This window comes from Buteo buteo, chromosome 26, assembly GCF_964188355.1.
Source record: "Buteo buteo chromosome 26, bButBut1.hap1.1, whole genome shotgun sequence".
NCBI classification, from domain to species: Eukaryota; Metazoa; Chordata; class Aves; order Accipitriformes; family Accipitridae; genus Buteo; species Buteo buteo.
The window spans coordinates 14,512,256-14,533,524 of NC_134196.1; the positions used below are offsets into that span (position 1 = coordinate 14,512,256).

The 21,269-nt window shown below is 41.6% G+C and overlaps 1 protein-coding gene across 3 annotated transcripts in view; it reads left to right on the forward strand.

The window, feature by feature from the left end:
* The window catches only part of PTPRB (protein tyrosine phosphatase receptor type B), a 62,062-nt gene that overhangs the window by 28,081 nt on the left and 12,712 nt on the right, over window positions 1-21,269 (forward strand). For all 3 annotated transcript variants that reach the window (XM_075058228.1, XM_075058227.1, XM_075058229.1), the window contains 15 exons: window positions 862-1,131; window positions 2,932-3,192; window positions 5,366-5,632; window positions 6,958-7,221; window positions 8,206-8,469; window positions 9,434-9,697; window positions 10,427-10,690; window positions 11,585-11,854; window positions 12,475-12,738; window positions 13,573-13,836; window positions 14,227-14,508; window positions 15,700-15,978; window positions 17,928-18,077; window positions 19,346-19,589; window positions 20,736-20,842. In XM_075058228.1, the coding sequence (XP_074914329.1) occupies window positions 862-1,131; window positions 2,932-3,192; window positions 5,366-5,632; window positions 6,958-7,221; window positions 8,206-8,469; window positions 9,434-9,697; window positions 10,427-10,690; window positions 11,585-11,854; window positions 12,475-12,738; window positions 13,573-13,836; window positions 14,227-14,508; window positions 15,700-15,978; window positions 17,928-18,077; window positions 19,346-19,589; window positions 20,736-20,842 (3,714 nt within the window). The remainder of the gene's footprint in view (window positions 1-861; window positions 1,132-2,931; window positions 3,193-5,365; window positions 5,633-6,957; window positions 7,222-8,205; window positions 8,470-9,433; window positions 9,698-10,426; window positions 10,691-11,584; window positions 11,855-12,474; window positions 12,739-13,572; window positions 13,837-14,226; window positions 14,509-15,699; window positions 15,979-17,927; window positions 18,078-19,345; window positions 19,590-20,735; window positions 20,843-21,269) is intronic.

Sequence of the window (21,269 nt, forward strand, 5' to 3'; positions counted from 1 at the left end):
TTGTGGTGCTGGTAGAAATTGCTCAATCCTTTGCTAGGTACTGAACAATTAAATATTAACTAAGCCAGAGAAAACATGAGAGCATGATTCTAGCCTTGTAGTTTACAGTTAATACTTGCTGATGGTCTCAGGGCTCCAATGCTGACCTCTGAGTATCTTAACACTAAGCTACAGGTATCCTAACCTGAGGGTCTGCATCTGTCTTCCAGTCTGTGCTTGGTGTGGTTAATATTTAATTATTCCCTGAAAATCAGAAAAGCTTCAGTGGTCCAGTGTGACCTGCAGCAGTAGGGCAGAAAGGTTGAGCATGTAAATTCAGGACCCTTGAAGTGGAGGACAGGACAGAGTGGATGCTTTAATAGACCTCCCTTTGAACCTCAGTGCCTTATAGCTGGGAGGGACTAGGACATACAAAGCCTTTGTGGAAGAAGCCATCAGACTTTGCATTTCTGCTGCTGAGACCAGAATTTGGCCCATAGCTACTGAAGTTTTGGCCTTATCTTTGAAAAATCGATTGACAGTCTCTAAGTGAACCTAAGTCCAGGAAGCAACTGGGAAGCTAAATGAAAACTGCAAGCTGCATCTGAGAAGTGCATGGGGGAGATTTTGCCTGCCCTAAGAAGGTTTCCTCATTTCTGATGTCAGAAACCAACAGCAAAAAAGTGAGTGGTTTGTGTGGGGAAGAGTAAAAATTAGCTTTAAAATGAACCCCAGCCTTTGTAACAAGACACCTCATGTTGCTCTAACTGATCCAAGTGCTTCTACAATAGCTATGCTGCGAGACAGGTTTTGCCAGGCTGCAGTTACGTCTTCCCAGAAGTACCCCACTTCAGAATAACTCTCTCAATCTCTATATTTCAGTTCCCCAGAAAGTTTCTGAGCTGAAAGCTGGTGGCGGTGGCTGGCTGAGGTCTCTGCGAGTGAACTGGCTGCCCCCTGCGGGAGACTGGGAGAGGTACCGCCTGCTCCTCTGGAACCGCTCGGCCCTGCTGCTCAACACCACCCTGGAGAAGGACACCACGGAATACCTCATCCACGACCTGGGCCTCATTCCGGGGAGGCAGTACGGCGTGGACGTCATCGTGGAGAGTGGCAATTTGCAGAGCAAGACCAGCTGTACGGGCAGAACAGGTCAGCGTGCTCGTCCCGGAAGTGTGAAAGTGCAAAATGGTCAGCTGGGCTCTGTGGGCAATGAGAAAGAAAAAGTACTTGGGAATCCACAGAGGAATTTCACTATTAATACAGTAAAAAGGTGCTCCCTTCTAAACAACAGAAATAATTATTTTTAGCAGTTCTGTGAAAACTATCAGGGTTATTTTTGTGGTAAATGTTTTGTTAGTGAAAGATTGGGGAATTATATCACCGTTCTGTTATGACTGAGGCATTACGCTACATGTACAACACCTCACTGTTATATTTTTTAGCTGATTGTAGGCACCCTATCTAGTTCTTAAAGAGAACAATACAGATCTTCCTGTATTGTTCATCAGTATTTTCAGTGGCAAACTGACTTCCTTCCCAGCCTGTATAAAGAATATCAATGGTGTTAACCAAAGCTGGCTGAGGTGTGTGTTAGTGTAGCTGTTCCATAACATCCCAGTTCTTGTTCCTGTGCTCCAGAAATAAAATGGGGTTAGTCTGTTCAAGTCAGCCTTTCCGAAGGAAATCCATATACACTGCAGGAACATGAGTGGTATTCTTTTGCAGCAGGTTAGTAAAGCCACATCTGATTGCTTCAAACTTAAAAAATACTTGCAATATAATTGTTAATGTTTCTGCTCTATGAATGCAAAATAAGTGCAATTCAGAGGAAAAGAAGACTTGGAGAGGAGTATCAGACAAAGCTCAAGGCTAAGCCTTGCCTCACTGGAGAATGTGAGATAAGATAGGGCCACCCTACTTCATCCTCACCCTCCCTTGTGCCCGCCTTTCCTGCTACACCCTTACCTGTCATTCCTCAAGGGCTTCATTTTGTTAATTTTGTACAAGGACAAGACCAGTAGAAGCTACAGAACGGAAGCTTTCTCTAACTTCTAGCCAATTTGATCAGAGCAAGGCACATTCTCATCTTGCTTACTTTGATACACATTACAAATAAATTAATTTAAGTTTATGGTGTTACTTTTAATCGATGCAGCTAAGTGATGAGAACATGATCCAATAAATAATATCCAGCAGTGGGTGTATCACAACTGTGTTTGACCCACAGTCAGGTACATAATGTACTTGTTATGAAGCATAGGTATTACACCCTATTCTGACTAAGTTTTCTCTTACATAAACCCACAATCTTGGAAACTGAGTTGTATTTCAACTTAACAGGGACAAAAACAGATCAGGGGACTGCTTTAGGTAACAGAGTCCCTCTGTGTGCGTGCATGCACACACACACACGAACACACACACAAATTCACTGATCAAATTCTTTCTTTTATAACACTGTAAGTTTGGAGTGTCTCCCAACTTGACTGAGATATGAACCAGTGCAAAATCAATGTCACTCTGACCCTGTAATTTGCATCCTTGTTATCCAACAGCTAAATTGGTATAGATTGGTGTAAATCTGTTTTATGGTACAAATGTTTTATATCCCTGTGTAGCACCCACAGTTCAAGAGGAAGCTCACTGACTTCACCACATTTCCATTCATAGTGAAATATATATCCTGACATAAGTTTAAACCTAAGCATTACAGCCATAATGCATTGCTGAAGTCTGCTGCTACAAGCCCTTTACTGGAAGAGTAGCACAAATACTAGATTTTTAAGACTAGCTTCCTAAAGAAAGGTAAAGAATCTTTTCTTGATTACAAATTCTCTGTTGCTGTCACATTTGTGTCTTACAGAACAGATTCCTTACAGCAGCTTGAGATATGGCATGTGTGTTCACTACAAAGTCTGTTCTCATTGTGATATTTGTATGCTTTTACAGCTCCGGAGCCTGTTCTCCAGCTCCGTGTGAAGCATGCTAATGAATCTTCACTTAGTGTCATGTGGATGACCCCTGCTGCGGAATGGGACAGCTATGTAGTTTCACTGGGAGACAGGGATCTTGCTGTCATAAAAAAAGGGCTTGCAAAAGAAGCTAAGGAATTCACTTTCACTGACTTGGTACCTGGAAGAAAATACACGGCTACCGTCACTACCATTAGTGGGATTTTAAGCAATTGGACTTCAGTGGAAGGAAGAACAGGTATCATCCTGTCAGACTATTTTAATCTGTATTTCTGTTAACCATTAACAACTTTCTTTGCTTTGTAGTGAACTGAATGAACTCAGTGTCTAAATCATATAAGTCTTGAATTTACGTTTGTTTCTTCAATAGAAAAGTTATGTTTCTGAGTCTCTCATTTCTGACTGTCAGCTATCTTGCAGTATTTATTTAAGATTTTGGGGAAACGGATATGTAATTCCTGGCAAACAGTTTTCTGAAATATTATGTCATGTCTGATCAATCTACATTAGCACAAGATTGCATACTAGAAGAACAATTTTCACTAGGTATCTTCAGGAAGGTCACTTCCTTGATTCAAAGCATTCATCATCTGGAAAAAAAACCCCACCGCCACACAGGAAAATGTTGCTTCAGGGGGAACATTCCAAGGTTGACAGACACAAAACATATGTGACCTTGAAAATGTATTTTGAATCTCTCTGCTCTTCTGATTCCAGAATCTGTATCTGTTACTTAAGATGATGACTGTGACACAAGGAAAGTCCCATTCCCACCCCCTGCGGGGTGTTAATTTTGTGCACGTGTGCAAGTTTTAAACCATATGTGTTGCTTTACGTTGCTTGACTTGTGCGTTTTCCAGTGCAAGCAAAGTCTTAAAATATAGCTCTGGTCTGGCACAACACAGGGAAAAACAAGCTGTTAGTGTATGAATCTAATCATGTCTATGGCTTGATAGTGCTCCTTACTTAAACATTTTAACTCCTTCCAAGGCCTGAAAAGTTTGACTTACACTTTCATTTCTCTGCTATGTGATTAGATAGCTGGGATTTCACTTCCTTCTGCCTTGTACCCCTTTAGGAGGCCTATTGAGGCATAAAGGTTACAGTGTCCCACTTCACTAGTATGAATCAATGCTTGAAAACACATCAGGCAGGCATAATGTGTCAGCATTGCATTCAAAGTGATAAAGAATGAACATCGATAAATCTGAACGTAGGTCTTAATAAGCATTCCAAACCTCTGAATCTTCTTTGCAGTAGGACAGCTTACTAGCTTTACTTGCAAAATACTGCTGTAAACATGACAGAAATACATCTTACATGCATCCCAGATTGGTCAGCTTCTGGTGAAGCCTGAAGTATCACTAAAAGTGCCTTTAGGCCAGAAATGTGACACTTCAGTGTCTTGTTGGAGTTTACTATGTTATGACAGCATTATAAAACAGGTGGGATTTTTGATTCAGTTTTTTATCAACATTACATTGTTTTCAGCTATGTGTGTAATTTTCTAGGTTTTGTTAATGATTGCTAATCCAGTACTATGTGTGCAAAAAAGTTCATATAAAACAAGAGATGAAGCTTGCAATCACATTTTGTAATGTTAAAGTGTTCTTAATTTCAGTTGTGCTTGGTCATGTAAACAGAAATACTTAGGAAGAAGTAACTGTATTTCCTTGCTTTGTCCAAATATTGTCAAACAACAAAAAAAAAATTGGGGGTAAAATTTGTTCTAGATATTCTTTCCTTTTGTTCTTTCTTCTTCCTTTTTGGTCTGGCTAAGTAAGTTCACTAGCTTATACTTAGATAAATGTTATGTTTGTTTAACAATTAATTTGTCTTTTGATGCTAGAAAAGTTAGTATCCTGCAGATCTTCTGACATAAAAAGTAAAACCAAAACCATCTGTCTTTACAATCGGTAAATTAAAGGGTGTGACACTTCTGGGAGGTATAGATGACTGTGCCTGAGATATTCATCAAACAAGTTTGCCATTTAATAAGAATGAGAGACAGGGAATAGGAGAGGAAAGAGAGAATGAAAGACACAGACTGTATTTGAAATAGTCTTCAAAAACCCAAGTGATTTCCTAAATTGATGGCTTTTGTTTAATGGTATTTATAAAATGCCATCTCTTCCAGTTCCCTGATCTTGAATCATTTTGGTCTGACTGAGAAAAGCTGTGCTAAAGTCTGAAAGACCTTTTGGTGCCTTAGATAGTTTCCCATAGACCACATCCCATCAGACAGGAAGCAGTCCACAGTTAGATTATTTTTAGTCCTGTTGAGTCTGGCTGCAAATTGGAATGTTCTTTTGATGCACTTCCTCAGTGTGACTAAACTTGGGTTATTTGGGGGATTTTGTTTTGGTTTATTTTGTTTCTCCTCAGTAACATGATGGCAATTTTCTTTGCAGTGCCAGCCCAAGTGACTGGTCTGACTGTGGCAAGTCAGGGATCAACCAACAGCTTGTTCACTAACTGGACAAGAGCGCTGGGAGATGTAGACTCATACCAAGTGCTACTGATTCACGAGAACGTTGTTATTAAAAATGAGACTGTTCCCAGTGAAACCAACAGATACCACTTCTATCCCCTGAAACCTGGAGGACTCTATTCAGTTGTTGTCACCACCGTCAGCGGGGGGATATCTTCAAGGCAAACAATCGCAGAGGGGAGGACAGGTAAAAAGGAAAATACTCCAGCAAGTCTTTTGTGAGTTCCTAAAAGCTGAATTTATTAAATCGAATGGTCTTGTGATTAAGCCACTGCACTGAGAATTCAGCAAGACAGGAGTTTAAGCCATATAATTCCTCTGTGTGACCTCAGGCACACCATGGGTCCAGATTCATGTTAACGTAGCTTTAGGGAGCTAACTGCTCTGCTTACAGCAGGAACGCTGTACAGCAGGATCACTCTGTAGTGAAGACAAAAATATGCCCTGAGAGTGATGTACAGCTGTGGTGGGTGAATCACTCCTTGGAAAGGACTTTCGTGTTCCATTGACTAGATAGTAGCGTGGGATGATTGCTCCTTACTTAGGTGTGCAAATTAGCTGCCTAAAGGTGGTGGGCAGAATTTGTGTCTCGGTTTCTCATAACCTGTTCTTTTTCTGCAGTCCAACATTAAAGAATGTCCACCAGGGTTAAATTACTCATTATGAGGCCCTTCTATACTGCATAGGACAGGATTTACTATTGCATCAAATTCTTTAAGTTTAATGACTCATGAAACGTAATACCAGTCCTTTGGATATTTAAATAGAGGGAAAAATTTGCAACACAGTGCAATTTCACCCTTTATGTGAATTTGGCAAAGGCCAGGCATTCTGCAATTTGCTCCAATGTTCTCCTTGAAAATAACTATTTTCAGGTAAAAAAAAAAAAAAAAGAAAAACAATTGGAGTATAATAACACTAAAAGGCTTAAAATACATAAACATAGTTTGTAAAATGTTCTAATTTTTTTGACTCTGACAGCTGATGGCCAGCCCCTCTACTGAGGTAAGTCAGTTCAGTGCATCAGAGTCCAGTGAAAATGTGACAGTTCGTTATGATTAAGGTCTGCCCCTGTGATAACTCTGATAGTTTCATACCTGGGTGATGGTAGTTCTGGCAATATGGAGCCTTTTTGCTCACCTTGCTGGCTTGAAAAACAAATTGCATTCATGTTTTGGCCACTAGGCGTCAGAGAACTCATTGTAAATGAAACACATTCTGCTATGGGCCTCAACTTCATACAAGCCTCAGTAGTTACTGCTATTACTGATGAATGGCAATTTGAGAGAATAACTCATCTTCTGGGATTTTAGAAGTGCTGGGATCGTGCCACCAAAGACAATTTCCTTCACTGTATTCAAAAAAGCAGATGAGTGCTGCTGAGTCGGAGTCAGTGCAGAGCTTCTCAGGAGTCCCAGACTGCTTATTTTTCAGGGTGGCATTCCAGGCATTCTCACAACAATAGGAATTGGCTAGTTAAAGCTATTCTGGTTTTTCCTCTTTGTTGCACAGTTCCTTCCAGCGTGACTGGAGTAACAGTAAATAACTCAGGTCGCAGTGACTACCTCAGTGTTTCTTGGCTGCCAGCTTCTGGAGATGTAGACAGTTATTTGGTAACACTCTCTCACGATGGCCAGATTGTTCAGACTCTCACCATTTCCAAATCCTTCAGTGAATGCTCCTTCAGCAGCCTTACTCCTGGGACGCTTTACAATGTGATGATAACCACGAAGAGTGGGAAGTATGAAAACTATTCCTTCAGCCAGGAACGAACAGGTAAAGAGAACCTCTGAGCAAATCCAGTCACCATAACCACTATGTATAGCCATTATCAATGATCTATCAATATCTGACCAAACTGGGATGGGGGGTTGGAGGGTCAAACCATAAAATTACAGCTTTACAGACTTAGTTGTATTCTTATGCCCCTACTGCTGCTTTATGTTATACAAAATTACTTTAGCATGAATGAAAGTCATATGTTAGTTCCTGTGAGAGCAGAAATCATGTACCAGTTTTGGCTCAAATGCATTTTCCTGCCTTTAATCCCTCTACTTGTCTCTTCAAGTATATCCTGCAGAGCATCCCCCCCAAAAGTTACTCAAATACTGAAGGAACAGGATAGAATGGGCTAACTACTAAAACATTAGTAAGGTGTCACATAAATGAGTAACACCCATGTCTATTGCTTTTGGTCATGTAACACTGGTGTCTATGGTTTTGGTCATGCAATGTTCAAGGAGATTATAACAAGAACAGAAATTTCAGAGAAAGGTGGCAGTGCTGATGGAACACTTTTTAAAACTTCCACAAAGACTGAAAAGACTAAGACTTTACATTTGGTAACCAGTAGAATAAAAGAAAGATAGTAAGGTGTGTTAAAATGGCAAAGAGTACCAAGTTAGTGCAATTTTATTCTTGTCATGATGTAAGTGAAAATCCAAGGGACGGCCATTTAAATTAGGAGAAGCAAATTCAGGATTAGTGTGAACTTGTGGAACTCACTGCTACAAGCAAAACTGACCAAGTTCCAAAAGACCAAAAATTGGAAAGGCAAACCATTGTCATGTGATGTAAAGCAGCCTGGAAACTGCAGTTACTATTTTAGAGGGAAGGGTATTGCTTAAATCCACATTGTGGTCTTTTTGCAACTTCCTCAGAAAAGTCTGGTAATTACCACAAATATAGTCCACTACAGCAGCTCCTGTTACTTCAGGAAGTTACTGCTTTCTGAACCTTCAATTGTGTTTTTTCTTTCAGTCCCTTCAGGTGTTCAGGGACTTACTGTCAGCAATTCAGCCAGAAGTGACTATTTGAAGGTGTCCTGGTTACATGCCTCTGGATATTTTGATAATTATGAAGTGATCATCAAGAACAACAATGATTTCATTCAAACAAAAACTGTCCCAAAGGATGAAAATGAGTGCGTGTTCACTAATCTGGTCCCAGGGAGGCAGTACAGTGTCACGGTCAGCACAAGGAGTGGGAAATATGAAACTAGTGAAAGGGTCTATGGCAGAACAAGTAAGTAAACACCCTGGAAACATCCTGAGACACTCCAGGATTTTTTTCTATTTATCATAGCTGGGGTCAAAAGTCTTGTATGATTTTAACATAGAATGTTGAGTGTGACTCTTTGAATGTGTGTCATACCAGGTTTGGAAAGCAGTATTTAGTTTATGACCAATGTTTAAGTTACAGACATACAGAAGGTGAAAGAGGAGACCTGTATAGTGAACTTGGAAAGCAAATCTTGAAACATGGAAAACTGAAAAACAGTTGTACAGATTTTCACGGAAGCTTAGTATTTAAGCTTAAACTATGCCAGAATGTACAAGAAATTTTTACTGGTCATGGAAATGTATAAGGAAGAAGATAGGCTAGACCTCACTCTACTCAAATTACCCCAAGAACTGGAGTTGGAGAGGATGGGGCAAGAATGGTAAGGTGGTTGGTTGTGAGTCAGCAGGGATGTGGATGCAATCTGCCTGTCTTCACCTAGCACTACATGTAAGCTAATGAGGCATGCTAAGAAACCGAGTTTATTAACACAGATGTAGCACTGGGCAAAAATAACTGACCTGCATCTGGCAGGAGTTGGGAACTGCACAGTGTGGTGCTGCATCACATAGGCAGATTGCCTCTGGTCTCCACTAGCTCAGGCGTCTTTGCACCACATTTGTTATACATGCAGGTCGTACTCAATTTTTGTTGGCTACACAAACTCCCTGCAGGCTCTGTTATTATTTGTTTATTATTTTTATGCTGATAGATTGTGGACTCCCTGTCCTGAAATGGGACCTTCCAGTGTTAGATATGGTGCAAACCACAAACAACAACCCTTGTCAATAAGCACAATCTCCTGCTTTTCCTAGGGAGCTGAATGAAAAATCTTAGCTCAGGAGCATGATTTCAGAGCTGCTATCTTTTTGCTGTGATCTGGTAATAAGTACTGAGAAGTTTCCTATCTTTCTTCTCACCTTTTCAGTGCCAGAGTCAGTGAAGGAGCTGACTCTTAGTAACAGGAGTACAGAAGACCTGCAGGTAACTTGGTCAAAGGCTGAGGGAGATGTTGATAAATACGAGATTCAGCTCCTTTTCAATGATATGAAGATCTTCCCACCCATTTTCCTTGGGAACACCATTGAGGAGTATTGGTTCACAGCTCTGACTCCAGGACGCCTATACAAAATTCTTGTCTTGACCATCAGTGGAGATGCACAACGTGCTACTTTCATAGAAGGCCTGACAAGTAAGAAATAATGTGGTATTTAAAATGTCTTGAAGCTTCTCTAGAAGAAAGAATGAGGCACAGAAAATCAAGGGTGAACCCTGATCTTATTTGAGCTCCTGTAACACTGGCACAAAGACAGCAGATCTCATTGAAAATCACACTTGTACTTCAGCCAGCTTGATCTGTGCTTAATAACCAAAGGCCATAGCTACCAATATTTGATTGTTAGCAGATAATCTGATTTGTTGCATAGAAATGGTACTGAGATGTCAGTGTTTGGGTTTCTGTTATTCCCATGCATGCCAGTTGTTTGCTTAGTATCTCTAGCTAAATCACTTAAGCTATTTTACGCCTCTGTTTACCCACCCTAAATTGATGGGTGAGATTATAACTGCAAAACGGCTAACTAACTAAGTGTACATAAAGAGCTTTGATTTTCTGAGATGTTTCTAAAGCATCATTTGGAGAAGAGGGAGGTTATCCACATAGAAACTTTCTTCTGTTTAACTTACAATTTCTTTACTTTTGTTCCTGTAAACACACACAATTGCTTTTCTAAAATGGCACAATCCTACACAAATGTCTTCAGCTTTACATGTGCTTACCCATGAGTGAAATTACTTGTACCTGTAAATGCTCTCTGTCCTTTGAATCATTTGCTGTGGCCATAAAAAAGTAGGCATTAAAAAGTCTGAATCAAACAGGAAATTTGTGAGCAGGTACCTTTGTGTTCCCTTTTTTTTCCAGTTCCAAGTGTGGTCAGAAACATTCATGTGTCACCTAACGGCATGACAAACAGCCTGAAAGTGAGCTGGACTCCTGGAGGTGGAGATGTTGATTCCTACACAGTGACTATATTTCAGCAAAACCATCAGCTTGATTCCCAGAGTGTCTCCAAACACATCTCTGAGCACATGTTTCACAAGTTGGAAGCTGGGGAGCAGTACCGAGTGGTGGTGCAATCTAACAGTGGCACCTTGCACAACAGCTTAGCAGCTTTTGGGAGAACAAGTACGTTTCTCTTGAGACAAGGAGCAAGTTGCACTATGTCTTCCCAGAAGCTGACCCTTATTTAATTATGTTTATGAATGTACTGTTGGGTATGGGGACACCCAGACTCCTGAGAAGCTTTTATCTCAAAGGAGCATGAGTCCTCATTCTTGCAAACACTTAGGCATGAGTCTGTTAATACCAGTGAGATGTGTCACATGAGTAGCTTTACCTGGGTGAATGTGTGTGGAATTCAAGTCCCCAGACCAAAGTGTGCCTTCACAGGATGAATGCAGTTCCATTCCTCCCCAGTCCTATGCCTGTACCCATCCGACATATACATCTGCAGGGCTCCATGTAGTCGAATACTGCGTTCTCGCAGAACCCACTGCACGGTCAAGGCTTGTTAGATAATGTATTGCCCCAATATACTGCGTGTTGGAACACACAAAACAGTGGAACATGTTGGTTTTAATCCATCTTCTCTGTTTAGCACCTGCATGTGTTTGCTGTGGCCCTGACTTTTGTGCAACAGCTGGTGGCCGATGTTTTCTATTCTGTGCCACTATTTTGCACCAATTTACCACTTCTTTATTTTTCAGTTCTTTTTCACATGCTGTTCTTAACTGCTTTGGTCAGTTCATCTGACTGTCCTCCCTCTTTTCACTATAATTATATCTATCTTTTGCTTCTCCATGCCCAGTTCAGATTTCCATGATGCTTTGTAGCTTCATCTGATTGTACTTATGTCTAGGAATTATTTGCTTGGGTAAACACATGCACAGACATACCTTTTCCCGCAAGTGAACATGCAAATGTGTAAAGATATTTTCTATTAATTACTCTATTCACAGTTGTGTATTGAATGGTCCATATTTCACCTGGTAATGTCCTGCCTTTAATTGTTGCTTCCAGTTCCAGCCTCTGTCCAGGAATTATTAGCCCATCATGCTTACAGCAGTCATTCCTTGTTAGTAACCTGGCAGAAAGCTCCTGGTGTAGCTGAAAGGTATGACATTCTGCTCTTGAATGAGCAAGGAATCCTCCTGAGCAACAAATCAGAGCCAGCTACTGCCAAACAGCACAAATTTGAAGATTTATTAGCCGGCAAGAAGTATAAAATACAAGTTTTGACAGTCAGTGGCGGGCTCTTCAGTAAACGAGCAGAAACTGTTGGCCGAACAGGTAATTAGAACATCTCGGTTTATTTATAGTTCCCTCAGTCAGATATCATTAAATACATGAATCATCTGTATATCTTGATTCTGGAAAGATTCTAATACGAACAGACTCCAGATATTTTTGCATCATTTTTCCTGCTATGTGCTTGGTATGTGAATCTGAAATTTGTTGTCATAATAATGTGGCTGTGGTTCATAATAAGGATATTAAACCAAAGTGCTGAATGCTTCCCTCAGTCTATCTGTTATGGAACTACCCAAATGCTTTATTGTCATCAAGTTTTTAATTCACAATCTCAAGGCTCTTAGCACAGGATTTGACGTGAATACACACACCTCAACTTAGAGCCAAGTCCTGCAGTCTTTACTCAGTTAAAGCTTCTTTTAGAAACTAATGGACACTTCTGTGTGAGCACAGGGTGGAGAACCAGGCCTGCTGGGAAATACAAACATTGTATTGGAGAGACTCAGTGGCACCTCATAAAGGCTTTCCCCTTGCTCCTCAAAGTTGCTGTTGACATTACTTCGCTACCTGTGGTTTAATTAAAAAGTATTCCAGCGATGAGTTGTTACTTTATTAAAGGTTCATCTTGATATTTACTCTTGCATTCATCCTTCTTTCAGTTCCAGCAGCTGTCACAGATCTGAAGGTCACAGAGAACACCACTGACCGACTGTCCTTCAGCTGGACCACGTCACAAGGGGAGCTTGATTCATATGACATCTTCCTATACAACCCAGACAAGTCCCTTCATGACAGGATTTCAGGAGAGCAGCACCTCCAGCAGTGTTCGTTCCAGAACCTGCGGCAAGGCAGGATGTATCGAATGGTGATTGTTACCCACAGTGGAGACCTCACTAATGAGTCATCTGTCTTCGGAAGAACAGGCAAGAACATCTAAGGAAACCATCTGTCTCCAGTGTGGTGCTCATGGGCGACACCAGTGAGCTGGTCTGAGTCTAATGCTCATGCTAGATTAGAGCAACTATTAGGAATATCAAAATTGGCTCTTACACATGAAAAGCATTAGACAAATAAGAAGGTAAATTCTGAATGATGTGGTTATAAGAGGAAGAATGAAGCAAAGACCTTTATAATAGTTCTCAGGTACTCAGGTCAGGAGAAGGACATCCCAAGGTATGCTGCTTAAGCCTTAAAAGACAACAGCTGTCTCTCATCCTAAAAGCAGTATTGATCTATGAGTGGAAAAGACAAAAAGGCAAAGCAAGTAGAGTTAGTGGGGTAGACAATCTACCAGTGAAATAAAACTTGTTTCCCATGGGGAGCTCTGGCTGCAGCTCTATGTTTGTTCATCCACATGTGGGAAGCAGAGTTTCCTAAGCAACTCTAGCAGCCCTGACACTCTGTGAAACCTTTCTTTATCCTCTGAGGCACCATATAGTAACCCCTCTGTAAGACTGCCTCTGGACAGTGGTGTACTTTCGTCAGCTGCCTTAGAACTGGATGTTTCCAAACACTGGGAAAAAGCTGCTTAACATTTGCAAAACTATCTATTATAAACATTTCAGCCTCTTTTGGGGACAGTGGCAGTTCAAAATAAGAAAGGAAACCATTGAGATATACTTCCTGATGCTTCCTGGCTTTTTGGCCAGCTGTGGTAACTGTCATTACAGGATAAGTGTAAGGTCTGCTTGGCCCTGTTGCTTCTCCTCACCTTAAGGATGTTCTACATAAAGTAATATTCATCCCCTTTTTTTCAGTACCAGCCCCAGTTGTTGGTCTCAAGGCATCCAACCGAAACATGACAGACAGTCTGTGGTTCACCTGGGGTCCAGCAGCAGGAGATGTTGACTTCTATGAGCTGAATCTTTACAACCCAAATGGGACACAGAAAGAAACATGGCACAGGAAAGACCTGAAAGAGTGGCATTTCCAGGGGCTCATTCCTGGCAGAAAGTACACGCTAGTTGTAGTGACTCACAGTGGTGACCTGACCAACACAGCAAACGCTGAAGGAAGAACAGGTAAAAGACACAAAAGCTTTGGGATTTTTGCTTAGTCCCATCTGTCAAAATTCATATTAGTTCACAACTATGCAACAGACTTATTCTGAGGGAGGATTTATTATAAGAGTCACTGAAGGTGTATAGATAAATGATATCCTTAAGGGTATAAAGCCAATGGGAGTGTGATTTTGTTCAGCACTGTTTTTCTTTCAAAGGCTCAGTAATATGTGATGTCTGGAAAGTCACCACCATCAGCACAGACACAGTAACTGGCTGTGTACACAGGATAATATAAACCACTTTGTGATGCATGAAAAAAAAGAATGCATGTTTCATCTTATTTGTCTTGTGTAAAAATTTGTTAAGAATCTTTTTTTTTTCCCCCTTTTTTTCCCCCTTTCTGTCTAGCACCCAGCCCTCCTAACACTGTATCGTTTACTGATGTTGCAAACACTTCTTTATCAATCACGTGGCTGGGTCCTCCAGACTGGACAGACTATGACGATTTTGAGTTGCAGTGGCTTCCAAAGGATCCCCTCACAGTATTTAATCCCTACAGCAGCAGCAAATCTAAAGTACGCATCATCTATGGCCTGCGACCAGGAAGACTGTATGAGTTCAGTGTCAGAACTGTCAGTGGCGACAGCTGGAAGACATACAGTCAGTCACAGTCTGCAAGTGTGAGAACGAGTAAGTAACGATTTCCACTACACCCTAACACTCAGCTGGAGAAGACGCAAAACTGTTAAATCTTACTAACTCCTTTTGCAGTCAGTAATTTCCATTAATAAATTCATGAATGACGGCGATGAATTCAGCTAGATTCTAAGCCCTTGCTGTGTGCAAGGTCAACTGTTTAAAGATCGAAAATGTACATACATTTACAATCTTCACATCCAGAGTGGGGCTGTTTGGTTGCAGAGCCTAAATCAATCAGTTTCAGGGGTGAAATAAGGCTGAATATCCAAACTTCTCTGACAGTAGGATATTGAAATAATCAAAATGGTTTTTGAACTATCAGACAGGAAGGATGAATGAAACCTCCTTGCTGTACTAGATTTGAAACTGGAATCAGAGTGTTTCACCACTCTGCATTTCTGTCATTGTCTGTGGATCCACATAATCTCTAGCTGTCTCTTGCAATCTCAGTAGCAGGCTGATTTGAAAAAGTGAACTGGAGTTGTAAAAATAACTGAGACTTGGCAAACCCTCATGTCACTTGGGGTGGGATTCAGCTCCAAACTGACATCTGTGTTTAGTAAGATAAATAGCTGTTTAGACTTCATTCAGCATATTAATTAAAATGAGAGCATAGCTACCTCTTTCACCTGTATTTCATCACTTTAATGTAGATGTCTGCCATGTGAATGTGAAATCCCATCTTTGTTACATGTTATAAATGGTGCTCCAATATTACATGGATAAAGCATACTTCTGTGGTATGTTTTAGTAATATGGACACACCACATGCTACCCAGGAAACCAGATCAGTCATGAGATGACAGTATCAGTATTGACTGATACTGTTGACCACATGTAACCTCCAAATAAGTTGTAACAGAGTTCTAGAAATCCATTGCTTTGCAGTGTTGCTGTTCTTGTTAAGACTTCAGCAAGTAGTTTTGTTTGCTTTTTTTTCACAACTAATCAATTAAGCTTCACAAACCTGATGAGGCTGATGTCACTAGATCCAGTTTCAGATGGCTAAAATGAGTTAGACAGCCTTGCCTAATAATCAGGCAGCGCACATTTGCAGGAGAGGTGGGAATTCTGGCTCTGATCAAACAGTTGATGCAGAATCTAGGGGATGTAGGGTGAGCAGAGTGTGTATGATGCTTTTCCCTTTTCCCACTGAGCTTCAACTTCTCAACATTCCTCTAGAACCAGACAAGATACAAAGTCTTCATTGTCGGCCCCAGACCTCTACTGCCATTGCGTGTTCCTGGACTCCTCCTGATTCTGACTTTGATGGGTATAGCGTTGAATGCAAAAAAATGGACACTCGTGAAGTGGAATTTTCTAAAAGGATAGAAAAAGACAAATCTCTGCTTAATATCATGACTCTGGTTCCCCACAAGCGATACCTCGTGTCCATCAAGGTGCATTCTGCAGACATGACGAGTGAAGTAGTTGAAGACAGCACCATCACAATGATCGACCGTAAGTGGAATTCAGAGTTGCTGTGAAGGGAGGTAGTGAGCAGCAATAAGCAGTTGCTTGTGTTGGATAGACAGCAGAAGGAGTTCTGAACTCCACAATTGCCAATATGTGGCACTCATAATCTGGTGGCCAAAAGAGAGTGAACCTGTCCTTTGGTCCCTGTTGTGACAGACAATGCAGGATTTTAACTATATTGCCTCTCGTTATATTGCCAGACCTGCTTGTTTGGCTCGTGTACGAAATATGCAGCCTGAGAAACATGAAAAATTATCCTGTCACTCTGATGTTCAGCATCAAAGATGTCCTCATCATCACACACCTTTAATTGTCTTCATGGTCACTGCTTGGCCTCCTGTGCCTGGCTGTTTCCCTTCACAGATGGTAGCCATCCTCAGCACAAATATCCATCAGTAAGGACATTGGATTGTGGCACTGGGTCCTCTTTGGGCTCTCTGTACATTCTTCTGAGGCGCTACCTGACCAAATCACCTGTAGGAGTTATACCTGAGGGAGGATCACAGATTTCCATAGCATGTGCTTTGAAACAGCTTCTTCAATTTCTCCACCCGTAGGCTGCAGAGTGGAGGGTAGCAGTAGCATCTGCTTATGCCTCTGCACTGCCAGGCATCACCACAGTCAACAGCCTGCCATTGCTGGCCCTAGGCCTGCTCCAATTTTTGCAGTACCTCTGGATTCAGTGGCACAGCACAACGCAGAGGCCTGAACCACTCCAGGGCTAAACTTCTCAAAAATGACAGAATGGCCAGGATGCCTATATTCAGGGATGCTTCTATAGCTGCTTATTAAAAGCCACATTTGTGTGAAATGCTAGATCATAAAAATGATGTTTGGTTTGGGAGCTAGTGAGCTAAGCTACAGAGTTCAGTCACCAACCCACCTTCTCCCTTCCCCCATCAACTGCCTTTTAATTGCAACCATGTCATCTCCTTCCTCTACCACAAAGGGTGCTACAAATTCAGATGCAAGAACTAGCTACCCATGTCACAAGAAGTGAGACTGAGTCCTATTTGAAGGTTAGCTGTTTCATGTTTGTTCTTACTAGTTTTGAACACTGCTGCTCTCCCAGACTCTGGTTAACACCGGAGGCCCTATCTTGAACACAAAAAATTGCGGCTCGGCTTTGTGGATCTAAGAAGTTTAGCTAAACAACATATAAATGTGTGAATTATTGTTTCTTTTTGTAATCTAAAACCTTTTGAAGTTTAACTACCTGCTTACATATTTGATAGGTTTCCTATACGTGCAATATAGTTGCAATAATACAGTTTTTTACAAGATTCAGCAATGTAGATCCTTAAAATCTCCACTTCTACTGCACTGGTCCTCTGAAGGTTTTTCCCTACATACTTTGCTTTCCTGTTTACTTCTGCTGTGTCACAGTTCAAGGTATAGCTTTCTATCATACGAAGAACATTTCCTATGGAAATTGTGCAGTCAGTCTGGAAAACGGTACTCTGCATTTGAATGCTGTGTCTGGCTGATGCAGGACTGTTTTTCTGGAAAAGGAAGCAGAAATTTAAATGCTTAAAATAGGTAACTTCCTGTAGTGAGTGTGCTGAGTGGCCTCCAAATACCTGGCTTAAACCTGTGTCATTTTTAGCAGCTACAATTTCTGATTTCATGGATTTAGCAAGACTTTAATGCAGTTCCATGTGGGCTTCTGCAGGAATTCCTACTGAGGAGCTGCCACTGTTATTATGGTTAATTCACTGCTGGCTTGTTTCATCCTTTGGCAGTTTCCCTGTGGGAGGTGAAGACACTTTCTTCATTGCAAAAAGAATAGAATCAGAGACATAGGTCCAGTCAGCCAAGCTTTATTACGAATTGCATTTCCCTTACTAGGTCTAGCTCACAGCAAGTACATAGATAATGCTTTCTCTCCTTTTTTCTTTTTTTTTTTTTTTTGTTGTTGTTGTTTAATTATGCAGGTCCTCCTCAGCCACCTCCAGACATACGAGTGAACAAAAAAGAGGTGCTGATTACCAAATCCTCCATCAACTTTACTTTTAACTGCAGCTGGTTTAGTGATACTAATGGAGCTGTGAAGTACTTTACTGTGGTTGTGAGAGAAGCTGATGGTAAGTGTCGTGATTTAATACCATTCTCTCTATAGCCTATAGGAGTTACCTGGGGAGGTACACGGGTGTCACTAACACAGCAAAGGAGCTTCTTCTCACCTAGTGGCTGAGTTTCATAGAGGTTTTGGATCTACACCTGCTCCCTAGCCTGGGGACTTAGGAACTCAGTCTTCTCCTCAGAGAGTCAGTAGCAACTGCAGAGCTCAGCCAGAAGCAGTAGTTAGCTTCTGTACTCTAGGTTACGCTCTCATGTATGTTCAGGAAATTTCCACCATAGGAGACTTAGGTTGAATGCCATTGGCAGTGAACACAGAAGAAACTGCCTTGCTGTGCACAGATCTCAAAAGGTAGTTGAAATGTTAGGTGGGAACACTAAGGCAACTGTTTTGGAGAACCTCAGTAAGCCATGCTGAGAAGACAAAGGTAGCATCTCCCAGGTGGTGTTCACTTAGTGAAGAAAATGACTTTGTGTGCAGCACTGTAAAACAGAACAGAAATTGCCCTTGTAGCATGCATGTAAACCTCCCTTTCTGCAGTTGACTTGTATGTGACAAAACAAATGGATATCTCAACAATTAATACTTTGTTTTTAGAAGTGGCTTCATTTACTGGCATGCCAGGACATATTTTGTGACCCTTGAGAAAGTTTCTTAATGTCTCTGTCCATCAGCCCTTAGGAAAAAAAGCAGAGATAATATTTCCACTGGCTACTCTGTCATGTTTGTGCAGACTATAAAGCTCTTTGAGAAAGGTACTACTCATTGCCATGGCTTTGCCTACCTGAGTCTTTTACACATTACTGTGAGTTTCCATTCAGGGGACTCCTGTCATTTCTTATTGCAGCTTTTCTCTCTATACAGTAGACTTGTCAGTGTGTGGATTTTTTTTACATGCTTTTTGAAGTAGCTGGTGGTAGACTCCAGGAATCTGGATCACAGAGATTCCACCAACAGCACAGGAAAAAATGTCATAGCATTGGATTTGACCTGTGCATGCCTACAATTGCAGCATTGTATCTGGAAAAGTTTTGCTGAGGTCTTGTGAGGAAATCTGTCTGAAGTTTCCCAGAAGAATAATAGCAAGGGTGGTACTAGAAACAAGGTACCCTAACCACTGTAGCTTTGTATTCACAAGGTAGCCTGTGCAGCCTCCAAGAAGTGCTAGGAAGTTGGATAAGAATATGTCTGTCAACAGCTAGAGCCTATAAACTGCATCACATTAATGACTGTGATACATAAACCTTCTTTCTCTCTCTGCACGTGATGTAGGTAGTGAAGGACCAAAGCCTGATGAGCAGCACCCATTACCTTCCTACCTGGAGTACAAACACAATGACTCCATACGCATCTACCAGACAAATTATTTTGCCAGTAGATGTGCTGAAAACCCTGACAGTGACTATAAAAGCTTTGACATTAAGCTTGGAGGAGAAATGGAAAATCTGGGAGGAAGGTGTGATCCAGATCAGCAAAAATTCTGCGATGGACCCCTAAAGCCTCGGACTGCTTATAGGTTAGATTTATGTTGGTAGTTGTGCTCTGTCACATTATTAGGCAAGGTGCTGTCTGGATGCTTGGTAGACTTGAGCTTCTGTAGATTAATAACTGTGTTGTACGATGTTCTTTGTGTTTCACTGTGAATTTATAAAAGTTTTATCCATGTCCCCACCCCATAGATATGAACCAGTCCTTCACTAGCATGGGAATGATATGATTAATCATGCACAAAACTCTGTGCAGTGAATAGGTTTATTTATTTCCCTCAACTTGATGGGCAGCTCTCCTATAGCTGCTAAATCTTTCTTTGCAAAGACTTAAGACGGTCAGCTAAGTCAGAAGACTACTCAACAGGAGAAGGCAAGGATGCTTCACTCACTCTGTTTGGCACCACTACCCCACACCAGTCATTTTGAACAAGCTAGAAAAACCTGGAGGTTATTCTAACCTGTGGCACCATGCCCAGGCTCCAGAGCTAGGCCCATGTTAGCTGTAGGGTGTAGAAGAGGGCGACTGCCAAGACCAGGCTCAGCAGTTATGCAGCCTGTGAGACCAAAGGTGAGCTCCAGTGCAGCTCAGTCTCGCCCTTCCCGCAGGCAAACACTCTCCCAAGAGGTCTGCAAGCTGCTCACTGGACCATATGGACAGAAGGCACCTGCCAGGCAGTGCACATCATGCCTCTCAGCTTCTTCATCATCATCAAGATAGTGCTACCCTACCACAGTCTGCTCTCATTAGGGCACGTTTCCCAAAAATTCAGACCGGGAAATGCCCAGGTTAGCAGGAGAACTAAGACTGTAACATTTCTCCATTAGCACAGCCCTGCCCAGCCACGTGAAGGGAAAACATCCCCACCAAGAAGCATTTCCGAGTCCTCTCTCCACTGCAGCTTCTGCTAGTCCTGCCTTCAGGCACGGTCGGGCTGTGTGTGCCAGCAGCCAGAGCCCCATCTGTTACCTCTGCCAGGGAACCTGAGAGCTCTCCACCTGCACTAGCTGGGCTCCCCCAGCTATAGTATTTAACTCAGGTGCTCACATTAAGAACTGTCTGTGGTCAGTGGAAAGATTTTAGTTCTCTCTAATGGGCAAATGAGTTCTTACTTTTCTGCTGTTGGTTCTGAACATCTGATGAGCTCTAACTATAAAGGTACTGGTTTTTTTAGGATCAGCATACGGGCTTTTACCCAGCTCTTCAGTGAAGACCCAAAGGAACTCCCTAAACCGCTCTTCACAGACACCTTCTTCTCTTTACCGATCACTACAGAGGCAGGTTAGTTTCAGGCTTGTTTTTCAATGACTGTAGCATGTGATTATATATTGTGCCTCAGAACACTCTGGATCCAGAACTATTTGCAAGGAGTGGAACAAAACCAGATTGTTGTGCATGTCCTGAAGGCTGCTCTGAAATGAGGCTGGAGCTGTGGCTCATCCAGCCTTAGTTTGAAAACTCAGAGGATTGCTTGATGCAGCTGCTGACAGTGAAGGAAAGGGTGAATGCTCAGTGACGCTATCACCAAGAAAGCTTCAAAGTGCAAGAGAACCAAACTCCCATATAATGGGGCTGTGCTTTCTTTTACTGTGGTTGGAAGTCAAAGATTTTGTGTAATGTTTGGAAAAAATAAGGACAGAAAATCAATGGCAGGTTTTAGCTAAGTGTTTAAATGCCTTGCATTTCCTTATATTTAACCATTTTCTTT